The sequence below is a fragment of the Acomys russatus genome, chromosome 2 (assembly GCF_903995435.1).
Source record: "Acomys russatus chromosome 2, mAcoRus1.1, whole genome shotgun sequence".
Classification (NCBI taxonomy): Eukaryota; Metazoa; Chordata; class Mammalia; order Rodentia; family Muridae; genus Acomys; species Acomys russatus.
In genome coordinates this window covers 38,992,887-39,013,608 of record NC_067138.1, presented here as the reverse complement: position 1 = coordinate 39,013,608, position 20,722 = coordinate 38,992,887, and the positions used below count along the sequence as shown (strand labels likewise).

General features: G+C 40.3%; 1 protein-coding gene across 1 annotated transcript in view; it reads left to right on the top strand.

The window, feature by feature from the left end:
• Necab1 (N-terminal EF-hand calcium binding protein 1) overlaps positions 1 to 19,930 on the top strand; it is a 167,482-nt gene extending 147,552 nt beyond the window's left edge. The window contains exons 10-13 of the mRNA XM_051160563.1: positions 7,629 to 7,741; positions 13,309 to 13,386; positions 14,925 to 15,016; positions 19,204 to 19,930. Of these exons, the coding sequence (XP_051016520.1) occupies positions 7,629 to 7,741; positions 13,309 to 13,386; positions 14,925 to 15,016; positions 19,204 to 19,232 (312 nt within the window). The 3' untranslated portion in view covers positions 19,233 to 19,930. The remainder of the gene's footprint in view (positions 1 to 7,628; positions 7,742 to 13,308; positions 13,387 to 14,924; positions 15,017 to 19,203) is intronic.
• Positions 19,931 to 20,722: the final 792 nt, after the last annotated feature.

Below are 20,722 nucleotides of genomic sequence, written 5' to 3'. Positions count from 1 at the left end.
AAAAGTCCTATGTTCAATTCCCAGCAACCACTTGGTGACTCATAACCATCTATAATGAGATCTGGTGTCCTCCTCTGGTACAAAACACTGCATACATAATAAATAAATCTTTTTTTTAAAGGTCTAAGCTGAAACCTAGTACTGTATATCACTGTATCTCCAGCATTTAGCTTAAATCTGGGGAGTGTGAAATACTAAGAGATCAAGTCATTGATCTTCAAGATATCCAAATGAGTGTGTGCTGTCATCAGCTTCATTCCATGGATGAAGAAAGTTAAATGCAGAGATATTTAAGTTTATACCCAAACTCCAGCAGTCCAATGCTCAACTCACACTCAACATGCTGACGACACTGTCAGTGCAGTGTCTCATGGGTTTCTCACCACCACAGTAGAGGTGCTTGTTGCTGCAAGACAGATTAACAATTGATTTTTTTTCTTTTGCTTGTGAAATTTTTCCATCTGGAGAACTTACCAGATTATTTGGTGGGCTTATTTAAACAAAGAAAATCTAACTTTCTGAGCACTGAACCATTACATCATGACAAGTCCAGAATACATTCTATTTCCTAAAACCCATTTTCCCATCATCTCAAAGGAAGGGAAGTGAGGTATCATAGACACAATCTGTTTTAAGGTATCCACTGCTCTAGTTGGTACTGTTAACCTGGGAGAACAGGACCTAAAAATGAAGGAGACTAAAGTTCCATGCAATAGCCAACTTTATGCAGAGCATCTGACAATTTATACTCTGAGCATTAAGAAGAGTCAAAGAAGTAAAGAAAGCACACAGTCACAAGGACAAGCAGTGCATGGTAAAAAATTGGTTTTTTTTTTCCCCATAGAGGCAAATGAATAACAACAGCGGAAGTAAATTCATTCCTATCCACTACACCTGCTAGGAGCTCAAGAACACAGACCAAGAATAATTCTGTATTTTAAAGGAACTGAAGTCACAAAATTCTTGTCTTGTTTTTCAGGAGTTTTCTTACAAGTATTCAAACTTTACAAATGACTCCATTCTTGGACCATGTTTCAGGCATAAGTCTATGTAATCTCCCTCAATTCTGTGATACAAGTGCTACTATTTCAGTTTTATGTATCCAAACTTAAGAAAAACAAATAGTTTGTTTAAGGCCTTCATATCCATTAAGAGTGAAGCCAATTCAAAAAGTATTTGTCCTCTGCTCTTGGAAAAGGAGAAGGAAAGAAAGAACAAGACAGTAGAAACAGATAGAAGAAAACTTCACAGTTGTCCAGTACTCTAGAATTCTTAGGGGTATCTCAAATCTGGGATGAGTAAATATATGGAATGCATTAAAGAAAATTAACTGACAGTCACTTTCTAAAAGTAAAAACATCTTTCATAGTAATCGCCCTACAAAAAAACAAAAAAACTTAAGGACCATCTATGTATCAGTCTGGTGAGAAGATCTGGAAATAAATGTGTGAATACTGTTTGTCAGAAAACAGATGAGAAAAAAACATAGTTAATTAAACTAGAGTCAGTAATAACATGTGGTAAAGAACGTTATAGCAGGCTACCAAGGAGAGACTTGATACCCTATGAGCATATACAGGGGGAGGAAGTCCTCCTCAGTCACAGTCATAGGGGAGGGGAGTAAGGGGAAAATGGGAGGGAGGAAGGAATGAGAGGATACAAGGGATGGGATAACCATTGAGATGTAATATGAAAAAAATCAATAAAATTCTAAAAAAAAGTACCCATTTTCACCAAGGGACATATCTAATTTAGGTGAACAGAGAATGCATCCAAGAGTATATATTTAAGACAAAACCATAAAGAATGGAGTGTAAGATCCAGAGGGAATAGGGAACACCAAAAAAGAGGGATCTAAATCAACATCATCAAAGCTCATATGAACTCACCAAGACTGAGGCAGTATGCACAGGGCCTGCACAGGTCTGCACCAGGTCCTATGCATATGTATATTGTAGCTTCCAGTTTAATATTTTAATGGAATTCCTTATGAGTGAATGAGTGGGTCTCTGATCTATGTCTTCTCCTAGGCTCTTTTCCTTCTGTTTGTCTGTCTTGTCCAATTCTGATGTGATAGTTTTTGGTTCATCTTATTATATTTTATTTTGTTCTATTTTATTACTATCCCTTAGAAACTTGTTTGTTTTCTAATGAAATGGAGTGGATCCAGATGGGAAAGGAGGTGGGAGGAACTGGAAAGAGCAAAGAGAAGGAAAACTGTAATCAGGATATAGTGTGTGACTTTACAAAAAAAAAATCTATGTTCAATAAAAGGAAGAAAAGAAAGGTGAAAATAAAGATTTAGTTACAATGTACAAGAAAAGACTTAACGGGCAATAGTAAAAGATGTCTATTCTAGATCCCATCTTAAAAAAAAATGCATGCTGCACTCATTTGCTGCTTAGCAACCGAACCCAAGCTTCAGGGATTTGAAATAATAACCAAGCTTTATGAGTAGGAAATTTAGATGGGATCAGTGGTGTTGTTCTTGTGACCCCTGTGGCCTCCTTTGGGTGTCTGTGGCCAGCTTCCCATCAGCTTTCATACATATAGAGGGTCAGAACTGCTCTTTGTGGGCTTAATTAACAGTCTATTTTTATGCATTAAGTTGTATTGAAGTTGGGCCCTTCTTATTTGTTTATGTAGCCTAGCAGTTCTCAATCTGTGGGTTGCAAACCCCTTGGGGGGGGGCCCAACACATATCTTGCATATCAGATATTTACAATGTACTTTATTATAGTAGCAAAATTACAGTTATGAAGTAGCAATGAAGTAATTTTATGCTGGGGGGATCCCTACAACATAAGCAACTGTATTAATAGGTGGCAGCATTAGGAAAGTTGAGACCCACTGCTATAGTGTGTGGCTCTGGCCACACAATAGCACATTAGAGTGGCTGCAACAGAAACCAAGTAACACACAGCCTGAAATGTTTGCTGTCTATTTACAGAAACCCTTTGCTGACTCTGCTCTATCAGGTCTTGTTCACATGGCAATCCCAAGGACTTGAGAGGGAAAAACAAAAAACAAAAACAGGAAACCAATCTGTTGACTGTAATGAACTGTCAGCTCTGTAGCATTCAGTTAGCCGAAGCCGGTTAGGAAGCTAACCCAGGGCCCAGGTGAGGGAAACAGAGCCTGGAACTTTGTGAGAACAACATTGCAAGGGGCTGTAAGCTCTGGAGTAGTGAAGGCCTCTGGCCATTGTCGGTACTCTTCCTACTCGATCGTGTAAAGATTGTTTTCAAACTAAAAGAATTATAGAAGTACATAGAAGTCTAGATAGTTTGTGTGCATATATGTAAGATAGCCTCTGAGAAATGCCTGACCCAAGAAGTCCCTGAAGATGTCTAGGAGAGGATGTGTCCATCTTCATGTCATCAGAAATCAATTCTATTTCATTATTAATACTAAACCAACTTCCTGGGAGACTCACACACAGAGCTGCCTGCTCATGCAGAACCTTGGCAGCTAGTCTTAGGTTTGCATCTTCTGGTTCTTGGTCTCTGACCCTGAGAGGAAAGAAAGCAAAGGTCACTTGGTTTGCTGGATTGTTGAACTCAAAGTGGCTACATATGGAAAGATATGGATCAAATTTATAGAATGGTTCCAATACAATTTTTAGTGTTATTTTTCTGGTAGAAAGCCCACCTAGTGCTTCAGAGCCCATATTCCTCTCACCTTGAGGCTCTCTCATTCCCAAGATAGGTCTTCCTCCTACCAACAGAAAAAAACAAAGAACAAAAAAACAAACAAAAAAACATGAGGGCTCACGTCTTTCATGGCTTTAGGTTCAATCATGGTACCTAGAACTTCTATTTTAATCTTCATTTTAAACATATTTTTACACATACATTTATATATATAAAATAAACTACAGACAGCAAGAAGAACCACGAAACAATAAGGAATTATATAAATTTTACATTCTTAGCATTTTAGCTATTTGTATTTGGCAGCCTTGAAGAAAACATCTTTCCTATCTTGGTGAGTCTAAAATTCTGAATGTAAATCAGTATCTATCATATCTCATCTTTGTCTATTTAAAACATCTGTCTAAACCTAAAACATCTTAACCCTAAACAACTAAGCTTAATTGTAAAACTAAACTATCTGGTCTTCAACTCCATCAGAGACTTGAAAAGAATAAAAGTAATTACCTGAGTAAACAGGAAGTGCAGGTTAGCAGCTTTCAAAGTAAAAAAAAAAAAAAAAAAATTACAGAGACAGTTTACTGCTTGAACAGCCACCCAAAACTCTCTGTAACGTTGGAACACCATCTTCAGATTTCTGGCCCAGTATATCTGAGAGACATATTTGTGAAGCAGAAACTATTGAGGACTTGGCTTACCCTGTCTTGGCAGTATTTGCCTGTCAACTTTGCCTGCATCCAAGCTTCATGGTTTTAGTCTCAAACATGGCACCTAGAACTTCTATTTTAGTCTCTAAATTAAAAAAAAACAAAGCAACAGATGGTTGGTCCTAAATGCACGAGAGTGGGCGAGACAGAGAGTCCCATAGTGTGCCTGGAAAAATAAAGACGAAGCATTTTGGGGTCTGACCATCTAATCTCCACAGACACCCCTTTTAGAGCACACGCAGACCCTCCACAAGGGACATCACCCAAAGCTCTCTTTAGTTACTGCCCTAGCGCACAATCGGGGACCTACGCATGTTATTAAGTCCTCTTTATTGGGAATTTGTCTACGGAGGTTGGACAAACATGAATTTTAGATACAGTGAACTGAAAGGAGAGCGTCAGACAGGAGGACAGAGAAACAGAGACAGTGAGAGAGAGAGAAACAGAGAGAGAGATCAAACTGGGACCTAAAGGCATAAATGGAGTGGGTGGATGAGAAACACACAGCCTTTGACGCTTGGCTGCAACAATGAATTCAAGCTGAGAGGCATTTTCAGCTAGGAAATTCTACGATTGGACACCGAGTCTCCGTTCTTAGAATAGCCTCACAGCCCAGTTGTTTTGTGAATTTTTCACCTGGTTCATTAACTTCTGTGATCATCTGTAAAGCCAAACTGAAGAACATCACCTTCCTGCGGAGCTGGGGTGGGGGAACTTAGATACTGTTCATAGCCTGTTGAGTGCTCACATGGACTCAATCATAGTTCTAGCAGCTAAACAGCTGAAGACTCTTATGGCTGGGTTTAATATTTCATTGACAATGCAATACTGTGTCCTCAAAAACTTGTTAGACTTATTAGTGACTTACATGTAGTCAACTTCATGTTTGAGACATTGACATTATCTGGACGTAGATTTTAGCCTTATTATTTTGCTAAGCCCTTTGAAGACAGGAAGTCATTTGTGTGTGTGCATGTGGTGCTGGGACTGAGCTAGGACTTATGCACGCTAGGAACGTGCTCTACTGCTGAACCTAGCCCTAGAAGCCTGTCTTTATCTATCACTGCATTCTCAGAACTCAGCATGTTGTATTTAGTGTCATAAAAAAGCATTTGTTAGTGTCTCAGTTACTCTTCTGCTGCTGAGAAGAGACAACATGACCAAGTCAAGTTTTATAAAAGAAAGCATTTAAATGGGGCCTTGCTTACAGAATCTTAATCCATTACCATAATGGCAGGGAGCCCGACTGCAGGCATTGTGGCTCACACAGTGCTGGAGCAGAAACTGAAAACTACATCCTGATTTGCAGAGAGAGAGAGAGAGAGAGACAGACACTGACAGAGACACAGACAGAGACAGAGACAGAGAGACAGAGACAGAGAGACAGAGAGAGACAAAGACAGAGAGAGACAGAGGCTGACAGAGACAGAGAGAGAGACTGCCTGGGCCTGCCTTAGGCTTTTGAAACTTCAAAGCCCACCCCCAGTGAAACACTTCCTCCAAAAATGCCACACCTACTTCAACAAAGACACATTTTCCAAATAGTGTCACTCCCCTTGGTGACTCCATATGAGCCTATAGGGGCAATTCTTATTCAAACCACCACAATTGTATCTATTTAGTGTCTACTGTAGTCCCTACAATGCAATCAGCATTCGGCAGATAGTATCTGTGCAGCAGCACTGGGGACTTAAATGAAATAGGGAACAGGAGACCAGGGCTTGAGCTGTAGTCTCTGTGCAACGTGTCTAACAATATTTGGCATGCTTTGTTTGTATTTCAAATAGTTCTTGTGAATAGCCCTTTAAAATTGTTCTTGCACTTTTGTGAGGCTTGTATTTTGTGTGTGTGTGTTTGTGTGTGTGTGTGTGTGTGTGTGTGTTTCTTTTTTGTGTTTCTATCAATTCTTGAAGAAAAAGAAAGCCCTATACTTCCATGAGAGGCGCACAGGCAGATCTCTGGGGAAGTCTTGAAACTCTTATTGTTATAATTGTTTGTTAGGAAAAGCAGTTAGTAGCCAAGCCACTGTGAGCTATTAATCAGGGAGTCGTAGCAATTTGTCTTGCTGCTGTGGCAAAGAATTTGACAAAAGCAACTTAAGGAGGGAGGGAAGGCCTTTATTTGGCCTTACTATTGTGAGGGCGCACTGCATCCTGGCAGAGAAGGAGCGGACGGGATCCCGCGCCAGCTGACTACACTGTATCCACAGTCAGGAAGGAGAGACACAAAAGTTGGTGCTCAGCTTGCTTTCTCCTTAGTCACTCGGGACCCCAGCTCAGGGAATGGTGCCCATCACAGTTGGGTCTCTAAAAAAAAAAAAAAAGAACCAGCTAAATTAACGTAAGATAGAAACTCCCTCACATCACACAGAGTTACAGTATTCTGAACAGCACATGTTGGAAATAAGAAATATATGATAGCCCTTTAATCACCGATGAAGCATTGGAAATGTATCAGTAAGCCCACATTTTGCCGGGGAAGGGGGTGCACAGGTTTCAAGACAGGGTTTCTCTGTGTAGCTTTGCCTGTCCTGGGCTCACTTTGGAGACCAGGCTGGCCTCGAACTCACAGAGATACACCTGCCTCTGCCTCCTTGAGTGCCAGGATTATAGGCATGCACCACTGCTCCCTAAGCCTACAGTAAAGCAAATTTGATTGTAATGGTTGTCCAGTATCTGATGTCATGAAATATCCAAGAAGCTGAAGTGTGGTAAGATGGAACTTCTCTTTAAGACTTGGTGACTTAGGGCTGGAGAGATGGCTCAGAGGTTAAGAGCACTGCCTGCTCTTCCAAAGGTCCCGAGTTCAATTCCCAGCAACCACATGGTGGCTAATGACCATCTATAATGTAATCTGGGCCCTCTTCTGCTTTGCAGGTGTACATGTGGGCAGAATACAGTATAAATAATAAATAAATCTTTAAAAAAACAAAAAACAAAGACTTGGTGACTTTGGGGCAGTGGTGATGACTCTCTGCCCATTGGAGGACCTTTGGGAAGTCTCTAAGATGCTGCTGGTCCCTGGGTCTGCTACCTCTGCCTCACCGGGATGTAAACACGTGAGGTTGCAAACTGCTTCGTGATTCTAATTGCATTTCTTGCTTTTAAAGAGGAAATGACACTGTGCAGGAAACACTTTCTTTAGCTTCCATTGCTATGTTTTCGGGGTTCTGTATAACTTCAGATATGGAACAGCCACGGCTTTCCCTGGTCAGTTTGTGACTGGAAGTCACGTGTTTATGAAACGCTAATCTTTCTTCCCTCTGCAGCACATCATGCTTGTGCAGCGCCAGATGTCTGTGACTGAAGATGATCTGGAAGAATTCCAGCTTGCTCTCAAACACTATGCGGAGAGTGCATCAGCCCAAAGTGGCTGCCTGCGGTAAGTGCTCAAAGGCAAGCCCCACCACCACCACCACCACCATCACCACCAGCCTTAAGCCTTACAGGGTTGGTGAAAGTAGGAGTTTAGGTGCAGGGGGGGAAGGTTCCAGAACACAGACTCCTAAATTCTACAGAGCAGTCCAGCCCACTGGGTTATGGTATTTTCAGAGTTTAGCAGAATATTTTCTGTTCGATCTTTGAACCCGAATTGGTTTCATCATTAGGCATACCAAGGGAAATAAAATGGAAAGCTATCTGGATGAGAAAAGTTTCAGATAGATTGAAATCTTCCCCTTTGCACACAGGCAGCCAGCACTCATAGGAAATCATCTCTGTAGACAAGGCTTCCACTCCTGGGTGTCTGGCCTTGATTACTCTGTGGACTAATGACCATTTCCACTACTGTGGGAATAGCAGGGCTCTCCAGAATTATTATTTCAGACCTTGATTATCTCAAGTGGCAAGCATTTCTTTTCTCTCTTCATTTCATGGCTTCTTCTCAACTGTTATGTAAACACTAATAAAATATGCCACACCTCATCTGTAGCTTCTCACTACAACCAGTCCAATAAACCTGTATTAGACTAGTTCTCCACAGACAAAGGTAGAATTCCTGTTGTGAGGACTCCAAAGCGTATCCTGTCAAAGGCTAGGTATTAGCCCAGACTTTATGATTATGTTGCTTTCAAACCCAGAAGCCCATATTCACAGTCATCTACCAATAATCCAGCATTATCTGTTGCCTTAGACCTGGCCAGGCTCCTCCATAAATATCCACCCAGCCGGCCTCTCCTGCTGTGCCAGAAGTTCACAGCACAGGCCCAAACTTAGCTGTGTGTACAAAACTTCCACAACATATACCCCTACCTGTGAGCTACCTGCATTCCCTAATAATGTTCTTTAAATATTTGCAGATGTGTGTTTGTGTGGTGTACATCTGTGTGCTCATTAAAAAAAACGCATGCTTTTTGCCTTTGTTTTGCTCTTTCTGATGGTTAATTTCTATTTATGCTAAAACCTACCTTTCAGGTTTTGGTAGATTTAAACTAGGGTTAAAGCTAGGCCAGCTTTGTGTCATGGGGATTCCCACTGGCTGTAAACCTCGTGTTTCCTCATCAAGAACCTCATGGAGGCAGGCCTGCTCGCACACATACTTGAGGCAGGGAAAGAATAGTTCAGGGATTGCCTAGATGACAGAACGAGTTTAAGTCCAACCTGGGCAATTTTAGTGAGACCTTGTCTCAAAACACAGAAAGTATTGGGTGTGTACCTCAGAAGCAGAACAATCTCCTAGGACCTGTAGGCCCTGGGTTCAACACCTAGTAAACACACACACACACACACACACACACACACACACAAGCATGCGTGTGCACAATCTCAGAAAATGTTTATGTGTGAAGTGCCTGGCTTGGAATCTTCCATACACTGAGGACCATGACATCTGACCTGAAGTCACCACTGCCTTCGTCCTCCCATCTCTGCGGTGTGAGTATTGTTAGCTCCTCATGATGTCACAGCGTGGCCTTTGTAACAGACACTAGGAAAAGCTGCACTGCTGTGACTGCTCTTCTACTTCATATTAGGGACAGAAGAGCATTTTCACTCTTGGAAGAATTAGAGGTTTGCCAAGGCAGGAATGTATGTAGCTTTTAAAGGCCTACTTGTCTAAAAATAATTCTGCTGGGGAAATGCAAGCAGAACCTATGCAACTGAAGAAAGTTGAACTCCGTAAACTTTTGAATTAGCAAGGAAAGTAGAAAAGTCTGTGCCAAATTCCCAGGCATTGGTTCAATGTTTTATGTTTATTAAAAGGGCACAGAATTTGTTAAAGTTCTGAAACACTGTTTTCATGTGCTATGTGACCTGGGGGTTCCAATAGCCCCAGAAAGGAGGAACCTGCTGTGGGTGAGTCAGACAGGTACATCCATGATGCTTGGGCCAAAGCATGAAGAATCATAAAGAACTGCCTTACTGTGAGCAGAGGCCAGGAGAGGACCCATTTCTGGAAGGATGGGCTCCCAGCCTTGCCTTTTCCTTTGCAACACTGCTATGTCTCTTAGTGGCGCTTCATTCATGCATTTATTGCAGATTCTTCCATTAGTTTCCTTTGCAGCTGTTGTCAGGATGTATAGAAATGTAATGAGTATCGGAAAATGACCACACAGGTGGAACAACCGTAGATGAGATGCCACCCGTCTCATTTGAGCTTTTCAGATGTACGAGTTGATCAGATCCAGTTCGCTACTTGTTGACGAATCATCAAAGGCCACTCATGTCAGCAGTCATCATCCTGTATACCCTCCATAGCTGCCTAGTGCTGTGCTGGTGAAGTTCTAAGATAGCAAAGATTCATCTTCCATAATCCTTAGTTCTATCTCCCACAATGCTTAGCTTAATCCTTACCACAAGAGACATGGGGTGATGTCTTACAAGAATAACAATTTTGTATCCATTTTCTTACTTAGTTTTCACAGGAATCTTTACAGGCATATAATGCATCCAGCTTAGAAAAAAAAAACAGCTTCTGGTGTGTTAAAAGATTGCTGAAGCTTCACTCAAAACCTTGTTTAATCTTCCTTGACAGGATTTAATCATGGTTGAATTAAAGATTCCTGAGCATGTGTGGCTAACTAGGGGTGGAATAAAAACACAAGATCCATCCAGTTCCAGTCATCTCACTAATAACCTTGTTAAACTCAGGCAACTGAGTTAATACTTTGGCTCTGAGTATTCACTAAGAAATGTGGAGGTTTAGAGATCGACAGAGGCTGGGTTATATCTGTCCCTGATGCCTTTAAAGGCTTTGGCGAGGGCTAACAAGATGGCTCAGGTGGTAAAGGTGCTTGCCAGCAAGTCCAGTGGCCTGAGTTTGATGCAACGGACATGGTGGAAAAAGAGAACTCACTTGCACAGCTTATCTCTGACCTCCACACACATACCCTGGTGAGCATGCTTGCACACACATACACACACACACACACACACACACACACACACACACACATTTAATTTGGATAAAACTTCAAGCAGATCATTCATATGAGGTGATGTGTATTATTTTATGCTGCTCCCTCTCTCTTCAATTACAGATGCCCAATACTTTTTGTGAGAGAGCCACCAGTGGAAGAAGTGGCACACACAGGGTGCTCTTAGACTCAGCACCCAGACCAGACAGGAAATAGCATCTGCCTTCACTGATTTTATGATCTAACTTTGAAAACAGGATCTTGACTCCTTTGCAATTCATATTTTTGTCCTAAAGTTCTAGTTTTTCAACAGAACTGATCTCTGAGACTATTCTCAGCTACAAGATTGCAGAAATTAAATCTGTACATATTTCCAATATCAAGGGTCCAGGGAACATGTCTGGATGATATTGTAAAACCCACTCTTGAGACACCCTTAAGAATTACTGGAGTGCATTGAAGTATTACTCATCAATCTGTATGGATAAGAGTAAAACATGCTGGCCAAACCCATCCCTCTCTGTGTAGGTGTGTGTGGACTATGTCCCGCGTGTTACATCTTTTTTCATTGGTTTGGCCCTGTGGGTTAAGCAAGGCAGACACTCATAGAAAGAAGGAAACCAAGAGTAAGAGGGGGTCCTCTCTGGTCCTCATAGAACCCTTTCACAGAGAGAGAAACAGACTGAGTAATGGGTCAAATGTGGTAGTTCTGTTGGGACATTCTGGTTGTTGTTTGTTGTTGGGACATACTTTACCTACTATCCTGTCACACCATGATATCCTTCCTCTTCAACCCTCAGTCTTTCACAAGCATGGGCACCATGATGACAGGTGAACTTCATTGGGAAGCAATGCTGCAGATCAAATGCAGGATCCCACACTTGCTACACAAGCGCTCTCCCAGAGAGGTGCATCTCCAATGCTTGATTGCTTGAGGGATAGCTTACCAGTTATCCAAGGCTGGCCTCACACTTAAGATCCTCCTGCATCTGTCTTCCAAGTGCTGGAATTATAGGTTTATAGGCTTTCTGTGGCAGTCAAAACAATGCAACATTTTTATAGCATGATAACTAGACTTTTAATATAATGAGTAATGTTAATAACTAGTTTGCAGGAGGCAACTGATAAGGGCTTAAAATGCTAGGGCGGGTGTTTTCATCTTTATCCTAAAGAAAATAGAGTTTAAATTTGCCCAACACACTATTAGGCTATAGTTCAGCATTAGGGACAACTTCAAGACATGAAATAAGCTACAGGTTCTCTTCCTAGAAAAATGTATGTATGTACATTAATTTGCATGTCACTTTGCAAGTTTATGGTAAAAGTCACAAAGCTTACCCATGAACTCCTGGGGTAAGAAAATTACAAACTCCCTGCTGTACTAAATGATCATATAGCAAATATTTATTCAGAAAAATCTTAAGTTGAACTAGTAGCATTAGCACATCATGCCTAATGAACCAAATTATACAAAACTATGGAAATTACAACACTATAAAAATAAAAGAAACAAAATGTCCTTTATGCACGCTCCAAACTGCCATGATACAAAATATATATATATATATATATATATATATATATATATATATATATATATATATATATATATATATATATATTAAAATTCTTTTGTGTAGTTACTGCCACCTGCTGGCCACAAATGGATAAATCCTAAGTCTGCAAATATGAAACATTAGACTAAAAAGACATCAGTAAGAATTCAGTTTTACGCGTAACTCATGTCTGTCTTTTCTTACTCAGCTCATGAACACGCCCCTGTGTTTTGTTTCTTTATTGATTTGGATCTTTCTCATCTAAGCTATTTTCTTACCTGTTCAACTTTTCTCTAGGCTTTACATGACTATACACTTATTTACGCCACACTGCCACGAATGGGGTACTTTAAAACAAAGAATTTTTCATAAGTTTTGGCATAAAAGGAGTTAGTAAAACTCCTGGGTTGGAGCTGGAGAGACGGCTCAGTGGTTAAGAGCACTGGCTGCTCTTCTGGAGGACCCAGGTTGGATTTCAAGTATCCACATGGTGGCTCACAGCTGTATCTTTAGTGTCAGAAGAATATGATATCCTTTTCGGCCTCCATGGGCACCAGGCACCAGGCATGTAAATGGTGCACAGACATACAGAATACACAAAACAGACACAAAATAAGAAACTAAGAATTGTGAATGTGTTCAAAGATATTAAATTAAACATTATATGCCAAAATAGATACCCTGAACTACTCAGTTCTTGATAAAGACGTTTGATATTCTTCCTAGCTTAGGTTACTTTGTTTCCTATACATATAGGGTAACATTGTTGCGTACTAGAAAATTCGGTGTGTGTGTGTGCGCGCGCGCAGTGTGAGTGCCTATCGGCGTGTGAGGGCGCACAGGTACACGGGTGGAGACCAGAGGCTGTTGGGACTCTTCCTTCGCGGCTCTCCACGTTGTTCATTGAGCCAAACTTCACTAACCAGCGTGCAATGGGGATCACGTGACTTGGTAATTATGCTTAGCCCCCGAGTTATCTCCCCTACCCCTTCATTCGCTTCTGTAATTTCCAGGGCCCAATCACGCCTTTTCTATTTCAGTATTTCTATACAGAAACTTTCAAATGAATCTCGCTACATGATATACGAGTTCTGGGAGAATAGCAGCGTGTGGAATCGGTAAGTTGGGAAAACATGGCTTGTGTTACTGAGCATGGGGTGTGGCGTTGTACTCGATGAAACTTTTATACTGTTGGAAACACCTTATTTGGTGCTGGAGATTGAACCAAGAGCTTTGAGCATAGTGGGTAAGCACACTGTCCCGCTTACATCCCAGCTGCCTGGTAAGCTGCCTGGTGTGGCCTTGTTGGAGGAAGTGTGTCACTGCGGGGGGTGGGCTTTGAGGTCTCCTGTGCTGCAGCTACTCCAGTGTGCTTCCGCAGTCTCCTGCTGCTACCTGCGGACTGAGATGCAGAACTCTCAGCTCCTTCTCCAGCACCATGTCTGCCTGCTTGACACCATGCTTCCCGCCATGACGATAACAGACCAGACTTCTGCACGATAAGCCAGGTCCAATGAAATGTTTTCCTTTATAAGAGTCGCCCTGGTCATGATGTCTCTTTACAGCAACCAGAAACCCTAAGACAACAAGGGTCATGGGTGTCTCAGGAAGAAAAACTGGTGGAACTTGAAGCTTCATGAAATATAAGCTCTGCAAAAATCATTTTGTTTTATTTAAATTTAAAACTATACACAGTGGCTAATATAACTTTTTAAATGTTTCCAAACATTACAAATAAAGGAATAAAAGACATTGGAAAACCTTATAAACCAACTTTGAGAGTAAAAATGTGCAATTTTAAATGACATGAAGGATTTTTTTTTCTTCAATCACATCAACACTTCCTGATTTCAGGTAGTACAGAAAATATAGCTTTCCGATAATCAGTGTTTTAGGGTGCTAGCTATGGCAATAAAAGTAAAAGAATGCTAAGAAAGTCAACTGATTTCATATTTCACCTTAAATTGTTACTTTTGTGGCTTCGAGGGGGCAGTCTTGGGATGTAGTTCAATGGCGGGGTGCTTGCCCAGGAGTAAATACTTGAAGCATTTTGTGCTATAAGGAAGACAGACAGCAATAATACCCGGAAGGCAACTCCAAACATGTTGGCTGGATTTTTTTTTTTTTTTTTTTTTTTGAGACAGGGTTTCCCTGTGTAGCCCTGGCTGTTCTGAACTCACTCTGTAGACCAGGCTGGCCTGAACTCAGAGATTCACATGCCTCTGCCTCCCAAGTGCTGGGATTAAATGTGTGCACCTCCACACCTGGCTCACATATTCGCCTTTTAAGAGATTTTAAATCTCATTTTATTCTCTCCTCATGGAAATGTTATAGTTCCTGTTCTTAGATATCTTGTTCTTTAAATATGAAGATATTAAGCTGCCTTTATTTGTACATTTCTCCTGGAATTTAGCTTAACTTCTGTAGTTGCAAGTTTTGTATGCTGATCTTAAATGCCTTTTCTTCTAAATTTCTGATAACAAGTATTACTCTTCAGATTCTATTAAAGTTAAGTAAGCACCAAGAACAGACAGTATCTGGGCATTTAGTTCACACCACTCCAAATCCTGCCATTGTGGATGCATTTGATCTCTGCTGTTACTCTGCTTAGGAATGCTTTACTAAAAATAAACTTTAACCTGCAATCATTTCCCAGCCACCTCCAGATGAATTACAGCAAGACATTCCAAAGAAGCAATGTGGATTTCTTGGAAACCCCAGAGCTCACCTCAACTATGCTAGTTCCTGGTAACTATTCTACTTCTATATGCTTTTCTGCCACGTTGGGTTTTTTTGTTTTTTGTTTTTTGTTTTACACATAAAATTATCTCACACGCTTTATCAATGGTGTTTTCTTTATAATCTAGGGAGGGGGAAGAAATTTTTTATTTTCTTTTGTCCTTAATGACTTTGTTTCTAGCTGCAGTGAACTTAGTACTGGTACTTAGTTAGTCACCGCCATTTTAGCAAAATTAAAGTGTCAGTCAACTCATATACTTAAAAAAATATTCAAATGCCTTCCTATATTACATTCTAGTATGCTGAATGCAATTTGAAATAACTGACCACAGAAAGAGGGTTAGAATTGTGTTAGAAAAACTCATTATAATAGTTATTAAGATAATTTAATAACTGGGAGAAAGAAGAACAGGAGGCGACAGGTTAGGAATGAAATTGTCTAAAATGTCTGGACAAAACTTACAATGACCGAGAAAGTTCACTTGCTATCTATCCATCTGCTCAGTAACTAACTACACACGTATTTACTGGGTAATAATGTGAGCTTGTATACATACATACATACATACATACATACATACATACATACATATCTATATATACACACACATATATATACACACACAGGGCACAAATTTATATAAAAACAAAACAGTTCAAGGCACAAAATAGTTATTACTAGACACAGCACATGCTTGTAGACACAGAGAAGTTATCTTTCTCAACTTGAAGGTGGATATTATCTCACTTAGGTATATGAACAACAATTTAAAGTTCTTGAATGTTTTTAGATGGATAACAACATGTTCCAACCAGTAATATCTGACTGCTGGGACAAAAGCAGTCATTGTGGAGTGGGGAATGACCAAGCAGGACAATGACCAAGCAGGCCAGGGATGAAAAGAACCTCCAGCAAGAGCTTGCTGGGGTTCCAGCTTCAGATGCACAGCAAGATGCATTCTGAGTGAGGACACGTGCAGATAGAACAGAACATCTGAGGGAGGAATGAATCTCTGTAAAGACCTAAGAGGAAGAAGAGCCTACTTTAGTAAGAAGACAAAGGCTTGCCAGGCGTGGTGGCACACACCTTTAATCCCAGCACTCGGGAGGCAGAGGCAGGCGGATTGCTGTGAGTTCGAGGCCAGCCTGGTCTACAAAGGGAGTCTAGGACAGCCAAGGCTACACAGAGAGACCCTGTCTCAACAAAACCCAAAAAAAGAAGACAAAGGCCACCATCCAACCAGGACAGGATAGTATCGGCATGGAATGCAAAAGTGCCATGCTCCTTGGGGCATTTGTGGTGACATGGCTGAAAAAAAAGAAGTAGCACAGAAAATTGGATTTGCCAAAATCACATCTTAAGCGAAGAATCTTAATGAGGTGGTAGGGATTTGAAATTAAAGATGATTTTGATGCACTGAGGAACAGACAGGGGACGAGGCAATCAATTCGGGAACTGCAGCTGGTTGAGGAGACAGGAAGCCAGGTGGGCGAGCCTTCAATTTAGCTGATCCTCACAGTCTACAGCCTTGCAGCTTTGGTGTGCCAGTGGAGCTTCTGGGGGACATATGTTAAGAACTTCTCATACTGTATAGCTGGCCTAATCCTCAAACAAAAAAAGCCATGCACACGGCTTGGTTTCTCAAGCTTAGCAGTTTGACTTAGTTTGTATTGCAAGGTGTTACAGTTGGGGAAGGCCCGGGAAGTGTGCAGCAAACTATGAGGAAGACACTGAGGCAGCTACATTATGTTTATCTAGAAAACCTTTAGCTTCACTATTATACCAAGCTTGAACTTGCTGTTCTAAATAGGTTCAGCCTACAATACAAATAAATGCTGCAGATATGACAGACGATAGATAGAACGTAGAAAAACAGGGCTAGCATTTATCTCATCTTTGTCTTTAATGCTGCACTGGCAGTAGATGACACAAGAATACAACCTTTCTGCGAAGGAATAAAGACCTTCCATATCACAGATGCAAATCTCCAAAGTCTCATATTAATATCTCTGTGTCTGCCATCAGACCCATTTTCATTTCTCCCAATAATAAACCCACTGGTTCAAAAACATGAAAGTAGTGTTCGTTCTTGTTTGGGTCTTGAGTCTGTCAAGGTTAGAAAATATGTGAGCAAAAATAGAGTAGAAAAATAATACAAGAAGGGACTCACAAGTTAACAATAAGGATGGGAAAAATGCTGTTGTGAGCACTGCAAATATAACATAACCAAGTAAGTGTTCTGGTCCAGCCTCACCATTATGTTGGATGAACTTTGATGCAATGAACTAGTCCATCACTGATGCATGCGTTACTCTCCTCCACTCTCTTTTTGGGATTCTCTAATTTCAGAGAAAAATTGGGCACAAATAAAACTGAATCAACTATCGTTCTTAAAGGCTGAACTTTATACAGTTTAATTTGTGCCCAACTTTGCATTAATTTTCCTGCCACACCTAATCTTGCGATGATAAATGGAACGTAATAGAACATAAAGGAAAGCTAGGCTTGGCTTCTAACAAATGAAAACCTGCCTCAACATTTTAACATCCACTGGAGCATCTCAACCTACTTTGAAGTTTCCTAGGTGTGACTGCAGAAACATTCCCTGAACAAACATCCAGAATTAGTGTAAAGACATTATGTACAGTTGTGATGGCCATACCACTTGTAATGACAGCATACTGGCCAGTTTTGTGCATTTTGTGTTACACCACAATGAAGGTTGGAAATGAAAATAAAACCACAGTCACTGCACAAATTTAAGTCTAACATTTGTAAATGGCAGCTATGATGTTTAGAAACACAGAAGTTAAGATATGTCTCAAGTAAGCCAAATACCATCAAGACTTAAGTATACAAACCAACCAAAGAGTATCACTATGAGCTGTTAAATACAATAGTCAAATGAGGCATGCAGGAACACAGCAATGCAGGCCCATTAACCATCATAATCCATGCGGACAACAGGAGTTTAACTGGAATGTCCTTGCCATAAAGGAAAGAAGGAACACAAGAAAGTGAGGTCTGAGTGGAAACAATTCAACAATTTTAAAAAGCGAAGTTTATTCCTTTCATCTGCCATTTTACCAAGACATGACGACAACCATACTTCTTTGCCATAGGTTATGTTTAGGTGTTTATATTCATTGGGGAACACATTTCTAGTGTTTAAATCTAAACACTAACAAGGAGGACCCTATGGAGGATGCTTAATTGTCATTCAGAAGGACAAATAGAATAGACACTGGAAGCAATTGAAGAGAAGGAACAGGAAGGGAGCCTACCATAGATATTCTCTGAAAGACTTCGCCCAGCAGGGGATCCAAGCAGATGCTGAGACTCACAGCCAAACTTCAGGGCGAAGCACAGGGAAGAGTGGGGGGATAGAAGGACCTGGAAGGGAAAGGAGCTCCACAAGACCACCAATGGAACCAACAAATCTGGGCTGGGGAGCAGGGTGCTGCAAAAACTGATGCACCAACCAAGCACCATGCATGGTGAGGACCTAGACCCTCTGCTGAGATGTAGTAGACAGGCAGGACAGACTCCTTGTAGGCCCCATAATATGGGGACTAGAGGCTGCCTCTGACATGGACTCTCGTGCCCACTCATTGACCACATCCCCCTGGTGTGGCAGACTTGCCAAGCCATAGAGGAAGAGGATGTAAGACTTGATAGGCTGGGGTCAGATAATAGGGGATGAGGGCTCCCCGTTTTTGAAAACTAGGGGAGGGGGAGGAGCATGAGGAAGGGAGGGTAGGACTGGGAGAAGATGAGGCGGGGGGGGGGGGGTTCCAGTCAGGTTGTAAAGTGAATAAATTAAAAAATATGTTATTTATAATACATCCATTTACTTAGTCTCTAACTTCCTGAAACATATATGTAGAAGTGTCCCATGTTATTTCCTAACAACTGGTAGTAGTGGATAGGGTGCACAATATGATTCAGTATTGGACTGTTTATAATCTTGTTACTAAGACAAACTCCATTTCTATATAATTTTTTAAAGTCTTAAACAAAAATTCCAGTATAATTCACAGGACTAACTCAATATCCCCAAACATCTAGAACTGAAAACTAGAAAAACAATTATGCGGGCAGAAGAGGAAAGGAATGACCTCTTTACAGTTTGGACTTTCTCTACCTTAAAAACACATATGTTTCTTGATTTGTTTTTTGTTTTTTCTTCTTTCAGCTTCATGGTGGATCCTGAACAATAATTAGATGCCCCTATACAATGTCTTCATTGTTCCAAGTAAAAGTGTTCTTATTTAAGAAGTAAACTGGAATGTTCTCTGTGGTTGTCAATCTGCTGCGCACTTTTGTTCAATGTGTCATATAGTATACACTTGTAAAGTACAGTCTGTAACTATTTCAACTGTTACTCTTGATATTTGATGCTAATTGATTTGCTACATTGTGATCAATCATTATAGTAAAATCCTAATGTAAGGACATGGTATGTAAAGTAATAAAATATGACAATTCTGTTAAAAATGCTCCGTGAGAACTTCTAGAATCTCATATCATAGGCCAGGATTTGTAAACGGGCATACGCTCTTCAGCAGTGGTTCTCAATCTTTGCAATGCTGTGACCCTTGAATACTGTCCCTCCTGTTGTGGTGACCCCCAAACCATGAGATTATTTTGTTGCTACTTCATAACTGGAATTTTGCTACAGTTATGAATCAATGTAAATATGTGATATGCAAGATATCTACTATGCTACCCCAAAGAGGTTGTGACCCACAAGTTGAAATCCACTGCTCTAAAGGATTACAGCTGTGCTTTGAGACTTTTTTCGGTAATACATTTTTGTGTGCGTGAGACAGAGAAATGTTGCTCTTCATTAAGGTCCATAGGGTCCTCCAACTATTCTCTTTATGATTCCTTTAACATTAACATAAATGCATAAAACAACCTAGGCTATTGCCTGTAGAAACTGCCCATGTGTCATGTTGTACTGGTGTTCTGCACATGAAAAATCTACAGTAACTGTGGGCATTTACTAATGCGACACCTTTATTTGTTAGTATTATAATTCTCATATATAAGCTAAACATTTCTGATCAAAGAAGAAAGCTTTACTTTGTGTAAATTAATATTTATGACAGAAGGCTTTGGTATATGATCCATATAAATTTTTCTTATGAAAAATGAACACTTGAACTTAAACGAAGATTTTTCAATTCAGTATGTTAGAACTAAAATTTCAACTCAACTGAATAGAGAAATTTAAAACAAGCACAAAACTCTGGAACTGATTATACCTATTTTATATACTTTCCTAAGGTAACTAACAAACTACACACCTTATGTATCTACCCTTCTCGGCAAGCTCTAGCTATAGAGACTGCTACAAGAATACACACAGAATTATTGCTGTGTTATGTTCTCATACAAATGCCTTTGAAATTCTGGGTCTTATGGAAAAATACATGTAAAATATTATGGTATTTTTAACAGTTGGAAAACTTAGGGAAAGAGAATGCTTGAATGAAAACTTCATTTCATAAATATGAGACATGATCTACAATATCATCTCAAAATAGTTCATGTAACATTGATTTATTGAAAACATTTGTATAATTTCAGTCCTCTTCAATCTATATAAAAGTTCATAGTTTCTGTTAGACTGAACTAGCAACTTTTTACACAGACACACACATACACACAGACACACACACACGTTCAAACCTTAAGGTGACAAGCAC